We start from the raw sequence: 22,309 nt of genomic DNA on the forward strand, positions 1-22,309 counted from the left end.
CCCGGCAGGGGGCGGGTTCGTGACTGAGGAGGAGGTCTGATGCTGGCGTCCTCTGAACTCGTCTGAACCAGCCGCATCCGGGAAGCTGGGACTGTTGAGGCCTGAAAGCAGAGTGCCGTGAGAACGGCATTTGCGGGCCAGGTGACCCAGAGACAACAAGGAAATAGCTCTATAGAGTGTAAAAAAAAAGTTCTCCTACGGCCCTCCACCGGGGAACGGAGTGGTCTTACCAGCTCCGGAGCTGCCGTCTCGGTCTCTGGGTCTGTCATCTCAGGAGCGTCTGGGAGCCTTCTGGGTCCTCAAGGGGGTCCGTGAGACGATGGGCGTCCAACTTCTGCGGGGAGCTCGACGCTGGGGCTGAGAGCTGGGCCCAATCACTTGTTAGTTGAGGCGGAGCACCACTTTCTTTCTTTCTTGAAAGCCGCAGGAGGACGCCTCGGTGAGCAGACAGGGCATGGCCCCTGGCGGCAGGTTTGCGGCAGGGCAAGATGTGTGAAATAGCCTCCGTCTGTTTCTTCACCACTGAGGACCGCTGGGCTGAGTCGTCAAGTGGTGTCGCCGAATGGACGGAGCTGGGAGACGGGGGGCGTTTTGAGAAAGCATGCTTTGTCTGCCTCCTGTACTGCGACCAGGCTGTCCATTGTTGCGTTTCTGGACCACGGGGGGTGGCCATCGCCTGTTTGAGTGCAGATGTTGAAGTGCCCTGGCCCGGTGGACTTGCAGGAGGGGGCCATGGCGTGCAGGGGGGAGCGGTCTGGGACCGTTCTACCACCGAGGGTAGCGAGCGGAGCGGAGCTGGGCTTGCTCAGCTCGTCATGCGTCGGAAGGAACTGGGGGCGGCTGTGACCGGCGCACATGCCCGCGGAACCAATTAAGCCCGGGGAAACATAGCGGACCTCCGTGCGTCAGGCTCAGACTGGTCGGAGACCAGAAGGTGGCGGCCCAGGCGAGTTATCCGCATCCGATGCCGCTGTTGCGCTCTCCGATGCAGCGGTGATGTCATCATCCAATGCTGGGTAGCTCGAGGGACCGGACGGTAGGCCGTTAAGCGGACCGCACTAATCCCGAGCTCGGGGAAGCAGGCAAGCGTGCCGGGGAGGCGGGAGGTTTCGAGGGGATTTACCTGGCGAAAGCGTCCCGTTATTCTCCCCAGATCGTCTTTCATCGACGCTGAAAGACGGCGGCTGAAGCGGCTTTTTTCTCACTACAAGAAAAAAGCCTACGACCGCAATGCTGTCATGGCTATGTTCTCGTACTGAAAACATAGACCATTCATAAAAACGCTGCCTGCGTGTGATCGCACCCAGGAATGCAAGGCAGTTTTTATGACCGTCAGAGGTGGGGAGAATCACCGCATCCAGAAAGTACACAGGGGCGGAAAATCGTCTTTAAAAAGACGCGTCCTGAGAAGGACGTTCAACGCCGCTGTGTTTTGCTCTTTTAGAGCGAAATTACTCTTTTAGAATAACTCTTTCGAGTTGTCTGCGCTGTCGAAGCACCCAGGAGCAAGAATGCACAGCCGTGCATGAAGGAGAAAGCCGCTGTTGTGTGCTGTAAAGTCCAACAGCATGCAGAGCGTCAGAGGATTAAACAGGAACTTGGTGTGTAACTCGCAGCAGACTGCATGCACGACCATCGGCTCCGAAGAAATTTTCTGAATGAACTCCCGTATTTGCGCCGCCTCAATACCCGTATGTCCGGGGGCGGGATATGCAAATACCGGCTGCCAACTTCTCATTGGCCTTTTTTCATAGATCAGAGGTGAATATCGGCGCTCAGGAGAGACCCCTAGTGTCGCTTCTCTGACACAACGAGGAGAGAGCGACAGAAGGGGAACTGTCTAAAACAATAGCTATATTACATAAAACCAAGTATTTTTTAAATACGCCTTCTTTGTATATTCTTTATTGTTCTCTTATTGTTCCATATTTTTCTTACTGTGTTGAAATATGGGGGCACGCCTACACCACAAACACAAAACCTATTTTTATTTTACAAAAAAAGCTATAAGGATAGTCAATCATTCCCCCTATAATGAACCGACAAATTCTATATTCTGTAAATTTAAAGCAATAAAATTTTCCGATTTAGTCAGTCTGAATACTGGCATCTTTATGTTCAAAGTTAATAGGAAAATAGTGCCTGGAAATATACTATGTTTGTTTGAAAACAGGGAACAGAAATATAACCTAAGAGGAGAGAGCATGTTTAAAAAACAGATGGTCAGAACAAACTTTAAAATGAACACCATCTCGGTAAAAGGGGTTGATTTGTGGAATGGTCTCACTGATGATCTTAAGAGGAGCAATTCCATTCATTACTTTAAAAAACTGTTTAAAATCCTAATTTTTGACAAATATTCGGATGCTTAAGAAAAATTGTCTAAGATAAGTTTATGTATAATTGTTGTGCTTAAATTTTAATAACATAAGTAATAAATAAATATTTGTAATCAAGTGCAGAGGTTTGAATGTATGTACAGTATGTATATGAGTATACAGTATATGCAGTATGTGTATATAGGAATGTGTGTATGTAGACATATGTTTATACATGTGTATTGTTTATGTTCAAAATTTGATGGGTAGTTGTTGTTTTGTAAATAGGGTAGGCGTAATAAGCCATGGCTTCAGCCTACACCTGTTCGGTTACCTTCTTTGTTTGTAATGAATTTGTTGTATATACATTCTGTTTTATGTTTAGTAACCGAATAAACCATTATTATAAAAAAAATAAAAAAATAAAAATAATGACAAAAATCAACATTGTTTCAATTTCAAATCAATGTTGCTTCAACATTTAATGGCTTGCTATCTGAGTTATTTATTTCATATTGTTGGCAATTGGACATACTTCACATTGAATTTCATAGAGTGCATTTCACATTTGATCTAAGCTTAGAACATGATAAATATAATTATTTGTCTTTTCCCATTAAATGTTGTTTGGTGTTTTTCTCTGGCTTTACTAAAATTATATAAACCTTTGAGGCAAAAAAAAAAAGAGAAGCAGACCAAAACTAGAAGCTAAAATGGCAAAAATCTGAGCGGATTTGAACTGGGGTCTCTGGCATGGGAGGTGGGCGCACTAACGAGGAGACAAAAGGCTGCACAGCTATCAAGTACCAGCTGACTCCCATTACACCTGCTTATCCATTTTTAAATGACAATTATTTACTTATTAGTGAAGTATGTGTTAGACAACAATCATATCACAAGATAACTAGAGTAAAATGACTTTATAAATTAGTAGTATAACATTACAAGAACATGTAGAAATGAGATTTTTTTTTTAAAACATACCAAGCAATGTTAAAGCGTGAAAGAAGCACACACATTGTGAATATACATCTGCTGTTAGGCTAACATAGCATATGTGAAAATTAACCTATGTCAGGGTATTAATAGGCTACTTACTCATTTTGAATTTAAATATGATTTAAATTTTTTAGCTCTAACTATCATTTCCCAATGATTTTACAAACTACAGTTCATATTTGTGCATATAACACAAATATGATATTGTTGATACATTAAAAATGGGATGTCCCGATACCATTTTTAGAACGAGTACAATTGCCGATATTTTTTGTACTCGCCGATACCGAGTCCATTACCTGTTTTTTCTGAACTCAATACCAGCAGTTTATTTACACTTAATTATCAAAATTGTTTAAATAAATAAATTAAAACTTTATTTAAATGAAATAATAAAAATAAATTTTCAACTTGAATTTGTATTATTTTTATCAAATGAAGTAATTTTATTCAGAACCTCACAGCACAATGCTAAATACAACATTGCAGTTATTTCTGTCAAATTAAGCAGTGCATAATAGAGCATCACAGATGATAGATATTGCTAAAGTATAATACAGTTACTATTGATTTAATATTATTATTATTATTATTAGTATAACAGTGAATATTACATAACTATACAGTAGTGATCTATTTCTGACATACTTTTTTCATTTAAATTTAGCTTTTATTATGGCGAAGCTTTTATTTTTGAAGTGTGTCTGTGTTTTTAGACCAAAGAGCTCTGACGTACTAATAACGGCAGATTCCCAATCCGTAAAAGCGGTTTGCTACGTGAATTGCAGTAATAATTAAACTGCAAAAGGCTACTATTTAAATAAATAAATATATAGTCTGGATATGACTCATGCTAATAAGTGAATTAGCTCTGCATGCTTTCATCTGCTACAAACAGAGCATGCTCATAAATGTTTTCCATGTATGAGCCAAGGATCTAAGATATGAGCATTTTGTGTCTCTATGCCTGCACAACACCAGCTCCACACATTCACAAGCACTCACATTAAAAAAGCTTCACGTTCAAACTATCTATCTATCTATCTCATTAAATTGTAGTATTTGCTGTTAAATAATCTCACTAGGACATGACCTGATTTTAATCTGTGCGCTGAATGTTTACGTAATGACATTCGTATGTCAGATGGTATCAGTTTTTTGTATCGGAGCATTTTTTACCAGAACATGTACATGAGTGTGGTATTGGACCCAATTCCGATACCAGTATCGGTGCATCCCTAAATTAAAATAATATAATGTTTTATAACTTTTAATAAACAGTCTGCGTGTCACTTACTAATGATTGCTTTGTGAGTATCTGGGGGCTTTTCATGGTACTTTACCCATTAAATATTTTTTGGTGTTCTGCTCTGGCCTAAACACAATAATAAAACACTTGGGAGCAAAAATAGAAAGAATCAAACCAAAGCTTGAAGCTAAAATCGCAAATATCTCCACAGCCACAGTGAACTTCCCTGGAGAACTGACATAAGCGGGTACAAAAGTGATCCAAACTGCGCAGAATATGAGCATACTGAACGTGATGAATTTGGCTTCATTGAAGTTATCTGGCAGCTTTCGGGCCAGAAAAGCTAAAACAAAACAAAGAATAGCTAAGAAGCTTATATAGCCTAGTACAACCCAGAAACCAACTGCAGAGCCCAAACTGCATTCTAAAATGATCTTTTCTTTGTAGTGTTGCATATTGTTGTAAGGAAAAGGAGGGGATATTGTTAACCAAAGCACACAAATAAGAACCTGCACAAGAGTGAAACCAAGAACACTGAGTCTCTGTTGAGGGGGTCCAAACCATTTCATGACATTACTACCTGGAAGTGTAGCCTTGAAGGCCATTAACACCACAATAGTTTTCCCCAGAACACAAGAGATACAGAGGACAAAAGTGACCCCAAACGCTGTGTGACGTAACATACATGACCACTCGGTAGGTCTACCAATGAAAGTGAGAGAACAAAGAAAACACAGTGTCAGTGAGAAGAGCAACAGGAAGCTCAGTTCTGAGTTGTTGGCTCTAACTATGGGAGAGGTCCTGTATTTGTAGAACACTGAAGTCATGCTCAAAGCCACTAAAGAGCCAGCAATAGAGAAAGCAGCCAGGATGATTCCGAGGATCTCATCCCAGGACAGAAACTCCACTGGTTTAGGAAGGCACTTATCATTATCTTTATTGGGCCAGTACTCAGATGGGCATCTGTGACAATCTAAAGAATCTGAAACATGAAGAAATCAGTTATTAAAACCCATTTATGAAAAACATGTTGGATTTAGAATTACCAGCTCTGCGAGCAGCACGCCAGTTTCTTTTGTTTTTAGTTTGACAGGGAAGAAGAGAAAAATGGCCTATTGTAATCGTGAATCGTTTAATTAGAAGAATATATCCAAACACATTACCTGTCTCATTGCTGATCTCTCCTTCTGCACAGTTAATGCAGTCAAAGCAGCAGGCAGGCCTTCCTTTTTGAACAGCCTTCCTAGTGCCTGGGGCACAGCTCACACTGCACACAGACACGGGAACCTGGAAGTGACAGTTGACACACAGCACTCACAGATATTCGCAAACTGATAAAATAGAGCAAAACTGTGCATACCTTTTCACTGCCATCGTTCCAAATGACAGATCTGCTTAGACTAAATTCTTGGCCTTTTGGCTGGGATGCATCATATCGACCCACAGTCACAAAATTAATTGAACCATCTTTCTGAAGCTGCCAGTTCACAAGTTCATAGGTGGCCACAGGATCTCCATTGGCATCAAATGAAACAGAATAATTATTTCTAGTGAAGTTCACTCGCTTAAGCTGATCGAAAACCTGAATGACGGATGAATGTGAAGAAAAAAATAGTTATGATTTGAGAATTTGTGGTGGTGCTGACATTCTAGGAGTGCCTGCAATTTTTACAGTTCACAAGGAACACAGAATCTATTGTAAATAATCATGTGGATTTAAAAGTTAAATTATTCCATAATAAGAAAGTTTACCTTCTTGGGCTCAACATTGATGTTTTTATTACATTGCTCATTGTTACAGACAATGCCATGGATGGCATGCGCTATAGCATATGTGGCTTTGTAGACCAAGTTAGAGACTCGCAACTGTGACGTGTCTGTGTATGGGTTCTGTAATGCATACAGGTCCTCTGTGCCATCACATGCTGGCAGACCAGATGGAGAGCCTGTTCGTTTTTTAAAACTACAGCTAAATGATTTCTCCCAAAATTCTGTCAACAGGGGAGAGTTCAGCAAATGGTCTTGAGAGAGGTCAAGTAAAAAGTTACGTAAACCAGGGATAACAGATCGTGGAACTGCAAAGCCCACAGCACCAATACACATATTAAACCGCAGCATTTCTTTGTCTGTAACCCACGCCTCACTGCCAATCCACTGCAGTGGGGGAGGAGGCTGCTGGCTCAGCTCTTCCAAGAGAAGTCTCATGTCACCCGGGGCCAGGAAAGCAACTACTACACGAGCCGTTGACCTGCGAATGACATCTGAGACTCTCTTGAGTTTACTGCGTGGCTGTGTCCTAAAGTAGGCCTCCGAATACTCAACACATATTCCCTCCTCTTCCGCAGCTTTCAGGAATGATGCCATGGCAAAGTTCCCATAGTCTGAATCACTGCGAACAACCCCGATCCACGTCCATCCGAAGTACTTGACCATGGATGCCAAAGCAGCTGCTTGATAGTGGTCGCTGGGGATGGTCCTGAAGAAAGTAGGATACTGCCGTTTATCACTGAGGCACGAGCATGTTGAGGAGTGACTCACCTACAGTTTAATGCACAATGAGGAGGAAACAATTCTGAAAGGTTTTTTTTTTCATTATATGACAGGACATGGAAATAAACCTTTTGATTAGTCCAATCACATACTTTACATTCTTGTGACAGAAATATATATATATATATATAAAGAAAACAAAATTCAGTGTTTACAATGATTAAGCAAGCTTTAATAATACAATGCAAACATTTTTCTGTATTATAGAAAACAATAAAGACAAAACATTTTTTTTTTAAATGTCATAAGCAATCACCTGTGCAATCCCAAATGGACCGAGAATCCTTGACATGCTTATAGATGGTGTGGAACCCGATTCTCCGACTACAGCAGTCACAGCAGCAGCATTTGCACAAGAATCAGTGTAGTTAAATATGGGGTCAAGTCCATTGGCAAACTGAAATGCTAGTTTGACTGACATTGGCACAGAGGCACAAGAGTCATGTATACTGTATCCTAACGTGATGCCCGGTAGCAGATCTGAGCTGTTGTTGATCTCCTGGATCGCGAACTCCAGGACACGAGCATAGCGCAGCTCTTTGAAGTTCATGCTGTTCAAGTACACACATTACAATTATATATATATATATATATATGTGTGTGTGTGTGTTTTGTATGTCTGATTCTCATTAACAAATTTTTACACAAGAAGCAAAAAGACCATTATGAACATTATGTATAGAACAATCAATATATTCAACCTTGATCTGTCAAGGACTGCATTCAATTCTCTATGTCAAATGCTAACCTGCCACTGCACTCTAGTGGCTGTGGCCGTCTAGTGTAGGTGTGATTCTCTAGGTTCGAGTAATGAATAGTGAAAGATCCTCCAATAATAAAGTCTCCGTCCATGAAGAAAGCAGGAGTTCGCGGGTCTCCTTGCAGGATGCAAGTCAGTGGATCAACAGCACACACAGCGGGGCAAAGCCTGGCAATGCAGATTACTGTCACTGCCAATAAAAGATTGCCTTGCATTTCTTTTTCTAGGCTAGCAATCACTTCAAATGTCGGGTGAGCATTACACCATGTTTAAATAGCCACTGCAGCAATGAATTTGCAAGGGTAAAACATAAGAGGGTGTGGTTTATCATTAACACTTTACAAAAAGGTTTCATTTGTTAACATGAGTTAACAATATTAGTTAACATGAACTAACAATGAACAATACTTTTTAAGCATTAAGCATTATTTTTTTTTTAATCAAATGTTGTATTAGTTAACATTAGATAATGCACTGTGAACTAACATGCACTAACAATGAACAATTATATTTATATTAACTAACATTAAAAAATATTAATAAATGCTGTAACAAATATATAGTTAATCGTTTATTCATGATAACTAATGCATTTACTAATGTTAAGAAATGGAACCATATTGTAAAGTGTTACTGGTTTATCAATATTAATATTTAATCACAATGACAATACAGTATGTGTGAAGTGTGTGAAATAAAGCTTCATAACAAAAAAAGCAGGAACTGCCCTCAAGGTCACCCCACCCCCTTGTAAATCTCGGGAGAAATGTCTTAATATTTTATTTTGCCTTACCATCCAAATTATTTTGACAAGATTTTAAAACCATCAGACAAAAAACATTTGATTTATTAATTGAAACATGGTTCTGGATGGTGGAAACATGCCGGCCTGACAAGGCCTTCTCATGAAAATTATGCAGGGTTACTAAGAAGTTTTTTTTTTTTTAATAGAGATATAAAGTAGTAATCACACAATGGGTCAACACTGGGTATTTTGCAATAATCAATAAAAATTCCCAATATGAACCATTGTGTGATAACTACTTCTGCAATGTTTTATCGTGTAATGCATTTTAAAGGAATAATCCGGGTTCAATATAATTTAAGCTTAATCGTTTTAGGGTTCAGACTAATCAACAGTATTTGTGGCATAATGTTGATTACCACAAAAGCTGGTAATTTTTTGAATTTCTTTTTCTTTTAAAGAAAAGGAGGGACAAAGTAGTTTTTTGGTTAACACCATTATGCAACAAATTTTCAATACATTTTAACTTGTATGGAAGCAAGAATATTCCTTTAACAAAACACATTAACAGTCTTATAAAATCTAAAAACTATAAATAAAAAAATTCTGGATTTATGGGGGTTGGTAGAGGGGTGAATTACAACAGAGTGAAATCTAACAAACGTGATTCATTTTGCATTGAAATGGTTTAATCTTAAATTCTTAGATTCAACCAGAAATCAATGTAATTGAATAGGAGTTGAAGTATTATATTTGTTATAAAATCATGATTTAATTTTTGCTGGTTGACTGTATAATGAAATAATGACAAAAATCAACATTGTTTCAATTTCAAATCAATATTGCTTCAACATTGAATGGCTTGCTATCTGAGTTATTTATTTCATATTGTTGGCAATTGGACATACTTCACATTGAATTTCATTGAGTGCAATTCACATTTGATCTAAGCTAAGAGCATGATAAATATAATTATTTGTCTTTTCCCATTAAATGTTGTTTGGTGTTTTTCTCTGGCTTTACTAAAATTATATAAACCTTTGAGGCAAATAAACAGAGAAGCAGGCCAAAACTAGAAGCTAAAATGGCAAAAATCTCCACAGCAGTTGTAAATTTACCAGGTGAACTCACATATGCAGGTATAAAGGCCAGCCACACGGCACAAAAAATAAGCATGCTAAAAGTGATGTACTTGGCCTCATTAAAATTGCCTGGCAACTTCCGGGCCAAAAAAGCCAGAAAGAAGCAAACACAAGCCAAGAGGCCAATATATCCCAGCACACACCAGAAGGCCAGATCAGAGCCCACACTGCAATCCAGGATGATCTTGGACTGTTGATATTTAGTGTTTCTGTTGGGGAAAGGAGGCGATACTACAAGCCAAGCAGTACAAATCACCAGCTGAACCAGAGTGCAGCTGAAGATGATGATTCTCTGCTGTGTGGGGCCCAACCATTTCATGATATTGTTTCCAGGCCGGGTAGCTGTGAAAGCTGCCAGCACCACTAAAGTCTTGCCCAGAATGCAAGAGATGCAAAGGGAGAAAGTGATGCTGAAGGCAGTGTGTCGCAGCAAACAGGACCAGGATGTTGGTTCCCCAATAAACAACAGAGCACACAGAAAACAAAGAGTCAAGGACAAGAGAATGAAGAAACTGAGCTCTGAATTATTGATGCGTACAATAGGAGTATTTCTGTGATAGAGAAATACAGCAAACACAGCTAAAGTCAGGCAGGCTCCCACTACAGCTATTATTGTTAGGATCAGTCCCATTGCATCATAAGTAAGGAACTCAACCACTTTTGGAATACACAATGTTCCATCAGCGTTTGACCAGTAATCTTCAGAACAGGCCATACAGTCTATTGAATCTAAAAAGAGGGAAAGACTTTAAAAATTGGGCTGAAGGTCATTCTCATTAGATTTATGAAATGATTGAAATTGTTCACCAACCTGTCCTATTACTGATTTTGCCACTGTCACATGGTACACAGTCAAAGCAACACAGAGGCTGGCCACGACGGACAGCCTTCCGGAATCCTGGACTGCAGCTGTTACTGCATACAGACACCAGCACCTGCTTAACCCACAGATGAACACATATATTATATGTGTATCAGTGTATATTAAAAGAATGCTCAACACAAGTTAAGCTCAATCAACAATATTTGTTGCAAAATGTTGATTACCAAAAAAATTATTTCAACTTGTCTCGTTATAATCAAAATTACAGTAAGGCACTTACAAAGGAAGTGAATGGGGCTAGTCCATGAATGTTAAAATGCACACATTTTTCAAAGGTATAGCCACAAGACGTAAACATTCTTTGTGTTAACATTATTTTAATGAGAGAAAATTTCTGCTTTACAAGATTTTAGTGTGATAAAATGGCTAAAAGGGTTTACTTGTTCTCTGTTGTCATGGCAACAAAGTTGTAAAATTTTATGTAACTTTACACAGATAAGGTTTTATGCCATTTGATCACAATAAAATCATGTTCATATATAATGTTTACATCGTGTGGCTATACTTTTAAAATATTGTGTATTTTACTGTTTATGGACAGGCCATTTCTCTTCCACTGCAAATGCCTTATTGAACTCAGGTTTTGCTTCTTTTTTTATAAATAAAGAGTGGCAGGTCATAAATATATTTCTGTGGTCATCAACATTATGCTACAAATGTTGTCGATTTAGCTTTACTTGTATTGAACCTGGGACATTCCTTTTTGTCTATAACACTGGTGCAACAATGCACTAACATTAGCTGACAAGAAAATAATTGTCTATTAAAAATCAAATTCTCTTTAATAATGGTTAGAGTATGCCTGGTACATGCTTTATATTCTGAACAAATACAAGATTCAGTACGCCTTTTGCATTTCAGTCCCACAAGCCAATGATCTTCAGCCGTTGATGAACAATTGTGCATTTTAGACAGTACTTCTCAACTGGTTTTGCTTCAAGACACTGATTTTACATTGGACATCTAGTAGCAGGCAAACATAGTACAACATTTTTTTATTGTACAGAAGTAAACAAAAACTGAAGAGTATACATTTTTAGACCATGAACAGCCCAACAATATGCTATAGAATGTCTGAATAGAAAAAACGAAAACAATAAAATATGTGAAGCATTTTCCCTTTCTATTTCAATCTTTGTTTTGTCATCCTAACTATGCATGATTATGTGGTTTGTTTGCTTTTTATTTGCACATAACAAAAAAGCACTTTTTCAGAACAGACCTGTAACCCATTTTTGGGTCTCGACCCACCAGTTGAGAACCACTGATTTGTGACACTTACCTCCATTTGACCCTACAGATCTTCAGAACATGGAATCTCATGGACTGAAATACACTGTGAGAACGGCTTGCCTCTGTCTGATGGCCAGGCCACATGATAGTCTTCTCCTGGATGACCAGTTCCTGTCCAGATTCTTTTGCACCATCGAACATGCCCACATTAACAAACTCAATATTTCCAGCTGAGCCCCTCTGCCAGTTGATGAGGTCATAAGATGGAATAGAATCGCCTTTCATGTCAAAATTAACTGTCTCTCCTGAAATAGTGAATGACACCTCTTGGAGATAGTGCTGTAGCTGTGAAATATTGGATTGAAGAGATACATTTATGACTCTTTGTTAACAGTACTTCATGTTATAATTTTATATAAAGTTAATTTAACATTAATCACCTGCCATGGGTAGACATTATGTATGTTTGCACATGTGAAGTTACTGAATGGCCCTTTTCCATGTGAACAGTGAATGAGATTGTGCAGAGAATGAGCAATTGCATACACTCCTTTATAAACATTATAGGAAATGCGAGGGCTGGAAGTGTTCATGTAGGCTGAGTGCTGCTCCCTAAGAGTCTCCTGCCCTGTGCAGGAGGGCAAATGATTATTTAATCCAGAGGTAGAGGAAGAACAGCCATATAGAGCTCCCCACAGCTCCTGAACCAGGGTGTTAGAGGGGTAACTTTCTGGATTCACTGTCATGAGATATTCCATTAACCCTGGGATTTGACCCTGTCGTATTCCAAAACCAATAGTCCCTCCAAGGAAAGGATAGTATTCACTACCTGTAAACACAGAGGATGTAACCCAAGCCTCACTTGCAATCCACTGTATCCCAGTGACATTCTGCTCCATGTAATCTCTCAAGAAGGGTGTGAGCTCCCCTTCAGCTGAGAACACCACGACCACACGAGCAGTGGAGTAGCTCATGACACGGATGATTTCCAGTGCCCTCTTATGATCATATAACAGAGGAATCATCTCCTGATATGCCACACATATGCCTGTATCCTCCAGCTCTTTTAGTAAGCCCTGAAGAGCAAAGCGACCATACTCATGGTCTCCCCGTACAACTCCCACCCAGGTCCAGTTAAAATGCATCAGAAGTTTTGTAATGGCTTTTACTTGATAGTCATCACTAGGGATGACTCTAAAAAATGTGGGATATTCTCTCCGATTACTCAGACAGGCACAGGAGGAAAAATAACTGATCTGTCATGAGAAAGAAGAGAACTGCCATAATGTAGCGAATACAAGTTGAGACAGTCACAATGTCGGTGTAAAAACTACTTTATTTAAATAAAAGCAGGCAACAGTACAAAACAAGGGCAAGTCCAGAGAAGAATGGTCAGGGTGAGCGTTAAGTCAAAAGCTGAGGAATCAAGATATAAACAAGGGGGCAAATCCGGGAGAGAGTAGTCAAAGGGAGCGTGAGGTCGAAGCCGGGGAATCAATATACAAGCAAGACGGAACTAGTGGGAGCAAAAGACAGGGGAACAAGGGGAGCTGGCAAGCTAAGGGGTAAACGAGAGGAGATCAAAACTAGACGAGACTAGCGGGGGGCAAAGACACGGGAAACTAAATACAATAACCAACACCCATGAAACGGATGTGCTATGGTATTTATAGGGGAAGGTGCAGGTGTAAACAATGAAAGGTGATGAGACGAGTGCAGGTGAAACGAATAAAGGGGTGATAGAGACGAGTGCAGGTGGTCATAATGTTCTGGCCATTGGGAGCGGGCATGTGAGCCCGAGGAGGGAGACCTGCTACGAGCATGAGAGCTCGTAGGAGCAAAACGAGCGTGGAAGCTCGAGGGAGCAAAACGAACGTGCGAGCTCGAGGGGGCGGAACGAGCGTGGAAGCTCGAGGGGGCGGAGCGAGGGAGCGGGGTTCGTGACACATAACTTTGTGTCAAGAATTGTACATATTTGATTTTTGGGCTACACTGTTAAACAGCTTCACATCATTATGGGCAAAACAACCTCTGCTCTTATTATTTACTCAGACATTAATACACTCTAAATTAACCCTGTATAGTATGCATTATGTTCATTTGATTTTCTGACAAAATAAAATATAAAAATAAAAAGGCATAAAAAAGTTTACAAATTTGGGAAACATTGCCATATAGCAAATCTGTAAAACAATGGAAAATGCTCCAAATTAAAAATGTTTGTTTTAAATCTCAATTTCCCCTTGAATTAAATCAATATTTCTTTAATTACTTATTATATTTGTACACTTGGAACTCCTACAAACAAAAGTTGTGCATCATAATCATGTGTTCGTCAAAATAGCTGATTATTTTCACTGTCACTAAAGCCTAGATCATCCTCACTGTTGTCAGTCAAAAGTGGGCACTGTGCACTCTTGTAAATTCCTTCAAACATTGCCATGCTTATTTTTGTCTGAAAAGACGAAATGCAAATTGTGAATGTGTTATTTATACATAAACATTTCCAAATAGATTTGTAAATGCAATAATATAATAGATCCCACTATTTATAAAAATAAAATCTCATTGGGAAAGTGCATTAGTGCATTTTCATTATAGTACAGAGTTTCCATAACTGGTATTTTTTTCCATTGTGGTCCAGTGTTGCCAAATGGCAACATTCATATTCATAGAAAACTATGTTAGATAAAGTTGATCAGTTAACAACATCAACTAAATAATTATTACAAATGCATACAAATATATGATGTAGAACAAACAATCAGAAATGTGCTTAAAGCAATTTGTGGATTACTTCAACAGGTGTCTCCACTGTAAGTGTGACCCCAGAAACAACAATCTTGGAGACCTTACCATACAAACAGTGTATATATATATTGTGAAATATCATATTTGATGAGTGTAAAATATAAGAAAAATATATGACAAATATCAAAGTTGGTTGGTTACAAGACAATGATAATTATTGTTTCCACTAAACGTTCTCATGTTATACTTACCAATGGAATCCTGAAAGGTTGCAGAATTCTAGAAACTACAATAGACTGAGCTGACCCGGATTCTCCAATGATGGCCAGCAATGGACCTGCACCTAAACACATGGGGTTTTCTTTCTCATTTGGTCCATTTAGAACAGCTACTGCTGCTCTCTGCCCAGTCAGAGGGTATGCACAAGAGTCAAAGATTTTGTAACCCAGAGTGTAATTAGGTAGGAGATCGGCTCGCTTGTTTATTTCCTCTACAGCAAGTTTCATTGTAAGGGCCCATCGGAAAGATCTCGGATCGAATCTGCAGATAAAACAAATGACAAAAGGAAATACAAATTTTCTAGCAAAACATTTATTCACAATGGTTATACTTTATAAGCATGCAATCCTTTTACTCACCCATTACATTGGACTGGCCCAGGTTTGTAAGTACAGTTGAGGTCTGGCATTTCCTGATTGTAGTGCAAAGGAAAAATCCCACCTATTAGAAAATCTCCATCAGCCATGAAGCCAGGCTCAAAGTCATTTTGCAAGATGCATTTGGAAGCTGAACTGAGTGCACTAAGATGGTGAAGCAGATGCCACAGAAGCAGGGCAGTCATGCTCAGTAATGCCTGCATCCCTCAGCATGAGTACAGTGGGCAGGACACTCTGTTATATATACCAGACACAGGTCACCATGCATCTCATTATGTCACATGTCATTACCAGCATTCAAAATATCAACAGAAATATGCCTGTAAATAGGATTTATTAATTGTAGGTATTGTATGTATTGTATGTTGCAATTATAAAAATAAAAAAAATGAATTGTTTTTGAACATCATGAAATTTGTGTAGTAAAATAAGTTTGGTGTGTGTTTTGTGTTGTATAATGTTTATAGTCCATAACTTCTGATGTCTTTTGTATATAAAAAAATTACACAGACGTTTTCATTCTCTATTATCCTTTATTCTAATGTCACATATTAGAATAAACAGCATTACTTATTAGATAAATTAAGCATTGTATTGTATACAAGCTTATTATTCTTTATTAGGTGTCAAGCCTGGGAAGGGAGAAGGACCCCAATTGTAATCGTTAGTGTTCTTATTATTCTTTTTTTTTTTTTCTGCCGTCGGAGTCTATGGCAGCCTATAGAACCGTTTGCAGTAAAGTTATGAAATTTTGCACACAGCTAGAGGACAGTCTGAACAAATATGTAGTCTGTAACTCAAACCCTTTAGCGCCACCAACAGTTCAATGTTTCACACGTTATTACACTAATAACTTTTGAAATGTAAGCCCTAGAGACAAAATAATGTTTCCCCCTGATACCTTGGTTTCGGCCTGACTAGATTTTCTGCCATTTTGAATTTTAAGGAAACATGCTTTTTCTCTACTCCAAATTTTTTTTGTCCAATTTCCAACAAAATTGTTTTAAAGTGATTGTGAGATAGAGCTACACAAAAGTTATCACTTTTTTTTCGATGTTTGAAATCATTCCTGAGAAATGGTTTCAAGAAGTTGATGGCAAGCATGCCAAAATGGAATTCGGGAGGACTTGCTGAGCGCAACAATACTTTATTTGCTATGGTTCGCCTAATGGTCTGTTGCCACTTTGAATATAGTTCCAAAACTACTTCAGTGAATTGCTTCAAAGCCGTTCGTCCGATTGGAACGAAACCACCATGTACTACCATATATCGTGATTATACACACCCGGTCCCTTATCAGGCTAATTAAGCCTCCGAGAGGGATGATGGTGGAGGGAGAGAGATCGTTTACGGGCAGATGACCGTCATGTGTATTTGTGTATTTTGTTTAAGTTTTTCATTAAACTATTATTTATATTTTCAAGCCGGTTCTCGCCTCCTCCTGTCCCCTAATCTGCTTTACATTGGTGCTGAAACCCAGGAGGGAGGAGTGATGCCCATCGCAGAGTCCTCGACACTGCCGTCCACCCAGGGGAGCGCTGCTGCCATCCGCAGGGGGATGGAGTAGCCCGACCGCCCAGACGCGGGGAAAGGCCGCTGTCCGCAAGGCGAGGGTGGGGGAGTGATCGAGGACCACGCGACGGTGTATCAGAGAACCGGTGAGTGAATTTTTTCTCTCTCTTTCTCTCCTCTCTCTCTCTCTCTCTCTCTGTCACTCCGTGTTGGCCTTTGTTGTTCGCCTATTTTGTTTGTTGTTGTTTTTACCCTCCTGCCTCCTCCCAGGTCGAGAAAGGCGGGGATGACCTGTCTGCAGATGCCGTGGGCTCCCCGGCCTGAGGCAATACCAGGAGGAGTGTAGAGCGGAGGAGGGCGGGGCCGAGCTGGAACAACACACGCGCAGTCCCCAGTCAGCCTGATTGGGGGCGTGTGAGGGATAAAGGTGGCCGGTGACGACGGTTCGAGAGATAGAGAGAATGACATGGAGCTGCTCTGTGTTTATGTTGGTGTGTTTTTCGTTCAGTTTATTGTATTGAAGACAAATTGTTTTCAATTAAGTTAGTGTCATGGAAATAATCAAAACATATAGGCAAAAACATTTGCTGTAGTAAAACAAGAACACTTATTTAAAAAATACAGTATCAAAATAAATATTTGAAAAAATAAAAGTTCTGTATTTAATTATGTCTAAAGTCACTCAGTGTTGCACTTAACACCCTCTGCACAACCTTGAGTAAACATTCTTTGTAAATGTACTAATAGCCAAATGAGCAAGCACTTTTGTTCTTCCGATGATAGAGATTTTAATGTGCAACTAGTACACACAAATATAACAGTAGTGTATCTTGAGAAACATGGCCATAGATGTTTCTTTTTTTTTATCTTTAACCTGTTGATACACAATCCCCGCACGTGGTGGTGACATCACACTGCTTACATTTAATATATAATTTACCATCTATAAATGTAATTAATGTTAACAAATTATACATCTTTTCAAAGGTCTAAGGGTTCAACACTGATATCCAATCTCGGTTTCACGATAGCAATGCTCCAGAAACAGCAATTTAGTTATTTGTGCCAGGAGTACAAATGAAAACATGCAATATCAAAACGGGACTTAATACCTTCGTTATGAAAACATGATTGCCAGATGAAATCAGTTCGCCACACTTGGGTCAATTGTCCATGAGCATCCATCCAATAGCACATTTTGTCCTTAAAAGTGATAAATCTGAGAAATATTGATATATTCTCCATTTTTTACATGAGACCTCGCCTGAAAGAATTACCCTTTGTCTTCGTTCTTCAACAAACTATGCAATTTGAGCAGCATTCATGTTGTAAAACTGTATATTATCTTATATATTAGAGTTTCGTAAACAAAATGAGCCTGTCTCCAAATTCTATTTTTAAAAATGCAGTGTAGTTTTATTCATAGTAGCCAAGCAGTGCAGTCAGATTTTGTGTTGTCTTGAAAGGCGGAGCCTTAATTTTACTCTGTATGCTTCCAGCGATATTACAGAGAAAAAAGCTTGCAGGAACCTAATTTTTTGTTAGATCATCTTCTTTAGACTTGTGGCTTTGAGAACATTGTATGTCTGGGTTGTCTTGGCACTTTTATTATTGTTATTTTCGATTATAAAACATGTTCAGCACAAAATATTTCAATTACGATAAACTTCAGCTTCAAAAATAACAACATATATTAATTCTGAAAGACAGGAAATAAAGCCCAATGTGTCTTCTTTCAAAAGATACTACAACTATGTCCATACTCCAAAGGGTCCAGTAACTACAACCATTTAAGTTCAGGTATGTCATTTTCATGGTTTGTGCTCAAAAAGGGGGGTGCGTATCAACAGTTTATCTACTACAGCATTCATCATAATTCTAACTTAAAATGTGTCACAATTCTTCTTTCACTGCTCATGCTGCCAATAATTGGCTTTACCCCAGTATTGCTGCTTGGAGCTATACTTATTATTATTACAATACCATATTCTGATTTGATCTGGACCTTTGTATGACACTTTTTTCCACATTTAACATCTACCAGGCTGGCAGACATATGCAGTTACAAATGCCCATATAAGCTAAATATAAGCATGCTGAAGGTGATGTACTTGGCCTCATAAAAATTGTCTGGCCACTTCCGTGCAAAAAAAGCCAGAATGAAACAAACACAGGCCAAGAGGGACACATCGGAAGACCAGATCAGAGCCCACAGATATTTAGTGTTTCTGTTGGGGAAAGGAGGTGACACTACAAGCCATGCATTACAAATCACCAGCTGAACCAGAGTGCAGCTGAAGATGATTATTGTCTGCTGTGTGGGGCCCAATCATTTCATGATATTGTTTCCAGGTCGGGTATCTGTGAAAGCTGCCAGCACCACTAAAGTCTTGCCCAGAATGCAGGAGATGCAGAGGGAGAAAGTGATGCTGAAGGCAGTGTGTCGCAGCATACATGACCTGGATGTTGGTTCCCCAATAAACACCAGAGCACACAGAAAACACAGAGTCAAGGACAACAGGATGAAGAATAATTGACACGGACTATAGGGGTTCTGCTGTTATTCAGAAATATCAGCAGCACTTTCATAGTCAGAAAGGCTCCCACTAAAGCTATCATGGTCAAGGTGATATCCATTGCATCATGTGAGAGAAACTCAACTAGCTTTGGGATACACATTGTTCCATTTGCATTGGACCAATAATCCTCAGGGCATGATAGACAATCTATTGAATCTGAAAAAATTATCAAAAACGTATTGACAGCATGAATATATCCTTGATTGATTGCAAACCCAGTTGTGCTCTCAAGGAATGGATGTGTTTCTGTGCCACCATGCCAGTCCACTGCCACAGTCCACAATCCAACCCCCCTCCTATTTACCTTCCACAGTCCACGAACCAGCAGCCACGCCTATATTGGTCAACTAGCCAGTGGCCATCGTCCACAAGCTAGCATCCACGCTTGCCATGGTCCAAACGCCAGCACCTGAAGCCTCTACAATCCCAGAGCCAGTGCCCAAAGCCTCTACCATCCAAGAGCCGGTTCCTGCCATGTTGCCACATCAGCATTGTCATGATAAGCCACCTTGATCTCACTGCCAGAGTCCCTGGCCGCCTTGACATCTTGAGCCCCCAGATGCTCTGACCGCCATGCCTCTGCCTCCTGCAGCCTCACCCCCTGGGTCTCCGCCTCCTGCAGCCTCACCCCAAGGGGCTCTTCCCCCAGAGTGTCTGCTGCAGAGTCTCCTGCAGCTCCGTGCCCTGCGAGTCCAGCATGCCACGCTGCCTCGTCAGCCTCACCATGCCAAAGTCCACTTCTGTGTCGTCATGCCCTGCTCCAAAGCCCTTGTCTGTCTCATCAGGTCCAGCTCCACAGCCCAGGTCACATTCCTCACCTCCCGCCGGATCCGCCCTGGTCTCCTGGCCTCCAGCCATATCTGCCCTGGTCTGCAGTGCCCTCTGGTCCCCTGTGGTCTGCAGCACCCTCTGGTCCCCTGTGGTGGTGTTGTTGTTTGTTTATTGTTGGGTGTTGGGAGCCGAGGATCTGTCACATCAATTTGTGTTTTTGATCATGTTTTGTTTTCATATAATTTATTTTGAAGTTTGGTTTATTGCTTCCGGTTCCTGTTTTATGTCATATGATTTCCTGGTTGTGATATGTGACCCTCGTGTTTCACCATGTTTATTAGTTCTTTCTTCTCATTGGTTCTTGTTTCATATTCTTGGTTATCTTGTTATCAGTTCTAGTTTGTTAATGGTTCCTTGGTTTATTAGTCTTGTCTTGTTATTGGTTCATGTTTTATTGTCCTGTTAGCTTGTCATCAGTCTTGTATTTTCATTGGTTGTCTTGTTAAATGTTTACACTTGTCTGTGTATATAAGCCCCACATTTGCCATTGTCCTTTTGTCAGGTATTGTTTGTTGTAATGTTGGAGTCTGTCAAGTCTAGTTTAGTTAATATTTATATTCTGTTTTGGTTTTGCTACTTTTATATTTAGATTTCATGTTTGGATTTCAAGTTGTCAATATAATTGCACTTGGGTTCTGCACATTCATCTGCTCCTGCCTGCCCCAACATTACAGCCTAGCTAAAAAATATATAATTTAGCTGATTCCATTAAGAATAGTCTTAGCCTCAAATGACAGGCCACAGACTGCCCACAGTCAACATTCTGATGCATACTGCATAAAACACTAGCAAGAGCTGTCTGAAATCACCATTTCCAAGCTGACTGGCTGGCTGCTATGCAACTTCTGAAAATAAGAAACAAAGCTGTGTTTATACAGCACCGGGCTGCTTCAATCAGTGATTCTAAGGGAAAAGTAATTACTGGATTTGCCAAATGACACTTAAAAATACAACTGTGGTTGGTCAATTCACATCTGTCAGTCTAAGAAGGTCTTTTACTGCCTACGTGTTTTGGCCAGAATAAACTCATATTTTAGCGACATATGTAAAACACAGTCCTGCAGGCTTTTGCCAAAATGTTTAATCCACAGAAATATTTGATATACAGACAGATTTTATTTGTATTACGAACCCATGACTAAATACATTGTAATCATTATTATCACATATAAAAGTCCCAAAAGTATTTTGTAAACTTAAAAAATACTTTATAATGTATTTCAGTGCATAAGATAACAAAATATCCAATAATGTTGCATCTGCAAACATATGATGCTAAACCTGTTCTCCCCTATTCTAAGCCATTTTTACAATTACTGTACATTAACTAAATGGTTATAAGTTATAGTGGATATATGAATCACTCTCAAGTTTACACAGGTGCCTTAGAGTAAACATTATAATGATAAAATTTGACAACCAGAAAGTGTCCAAATATTGTTTATTTTTTGTCTGGAAGGTGCTGCTATCTGTTTTAATTGTATGATGTTGTACGATATTGTTTGTATGAATTCTTATGATTTGGTCACGTGCAAACGCCCGGATGTGTAATGCAAAAGTAAGCCTGAGATCTGCGTGCGGGTGGGTAGGTATATATATATGTATCAGAATCAGAATGAGCTTTCTTGCCAATTATGCTTACACATACAAGGAATTTATCTTAGTGACAGAAGATTCCAGTGCACAAATAATACAGCAACAAAACATATATATATATAAAATAGAATAAAATAAAAAGTGAATAGAAAATAAAGTATACATAGAAATACACAATAGGACAATATATACAGTATATATTTTACACATATATATATATATATATATATATATATATATATATATATATATATATATATATAAAAATAGAATAAAATAAAAGTGAATAGAAAATAAAGTATACATAGAAATACACAATAGGACAATATATACAGTATATATTTTACACACACACACACACACACATATATATATATATATATATATATATATATATATATATATATATATATACATACACAAGTACATTAAGATGGAGCTTCATTTAACATTGCAAGTTAAAAAAAAATATATAATATTTTGCAATAATAAAGCAAATTTATTT

General features: G+C 39.1%; 2 protein-coding genes across 2 annotated transcripts; both read right to left on the reverse strand.

Annotated features, from left to right (window-relative positions):
• Positions 1 to 4,646: 4,646 nt before the first annotated feature.
• Positions 4,647 to 8,091, reverse strand: LOC127623040 (extracellular calcium-sensing receptor-like). The gene is made up of 6 exons (XM_052097247.1): positions 7,865 to 8,091; positions 7,373 to 7,667; positions 6,319 to 7,104; positions 5,927 to 6,148; positions 5,730 to 5,853; positions 4,647 to 5,539 (listed from the first exon to the last, which is right to left on the reverse strand). Exons 1-6 carry the CDS (start codon positions 8,089 to 8,091, stop codon positions 4,647 to 4,649), a joined length of 2,547 nt encoding a protein of 848 aa, XP_051953207.1.
• A 1,502-nt stretch (positions 8,092 to 9,593) lies between these two features.
• On the reverse strand, positions 9,594 to 15,489 carry LOC127622821 (extracellular calcium-sensing receptor). The gene is made up of 6 exons (XM_052096923.1): positions 15,269 to 15,489; positions 14,882 to 15,170; positions 12,320 to 13,135; positions 12,000 to 12,224; positions 10,575 to 10,698; positions 9,594 to 10,492 (listed from the first exon to the last, which is right to left on the reverse strand). Exons 1-6 carry the CDS (start codon positions 15,487 to 15,489, stop codon positions 9,594 to 9,596), a joined length of 2,574 nt encoding a protein of 857 aa, XP_051952883.1.
• Positions 15,490 to 22,309: the final 6,820 nt, after the last annotated feature.

Source organism: Xyrauchen texanus, chromosome 29, assembly GCF_025860055.1.
Source record: "Xyrauchen texanus isolate HMW12.3.18 chromosome 29, RBS_HiC_50CHRs, whole genome shotgun sequence".
Lineage (NCBI taxonomy): Eukaryota > Metazoa > Chordata > Actinopteri > Cypriniformes > Catostomidae > Xyrauchen > Xyrauchen texanus.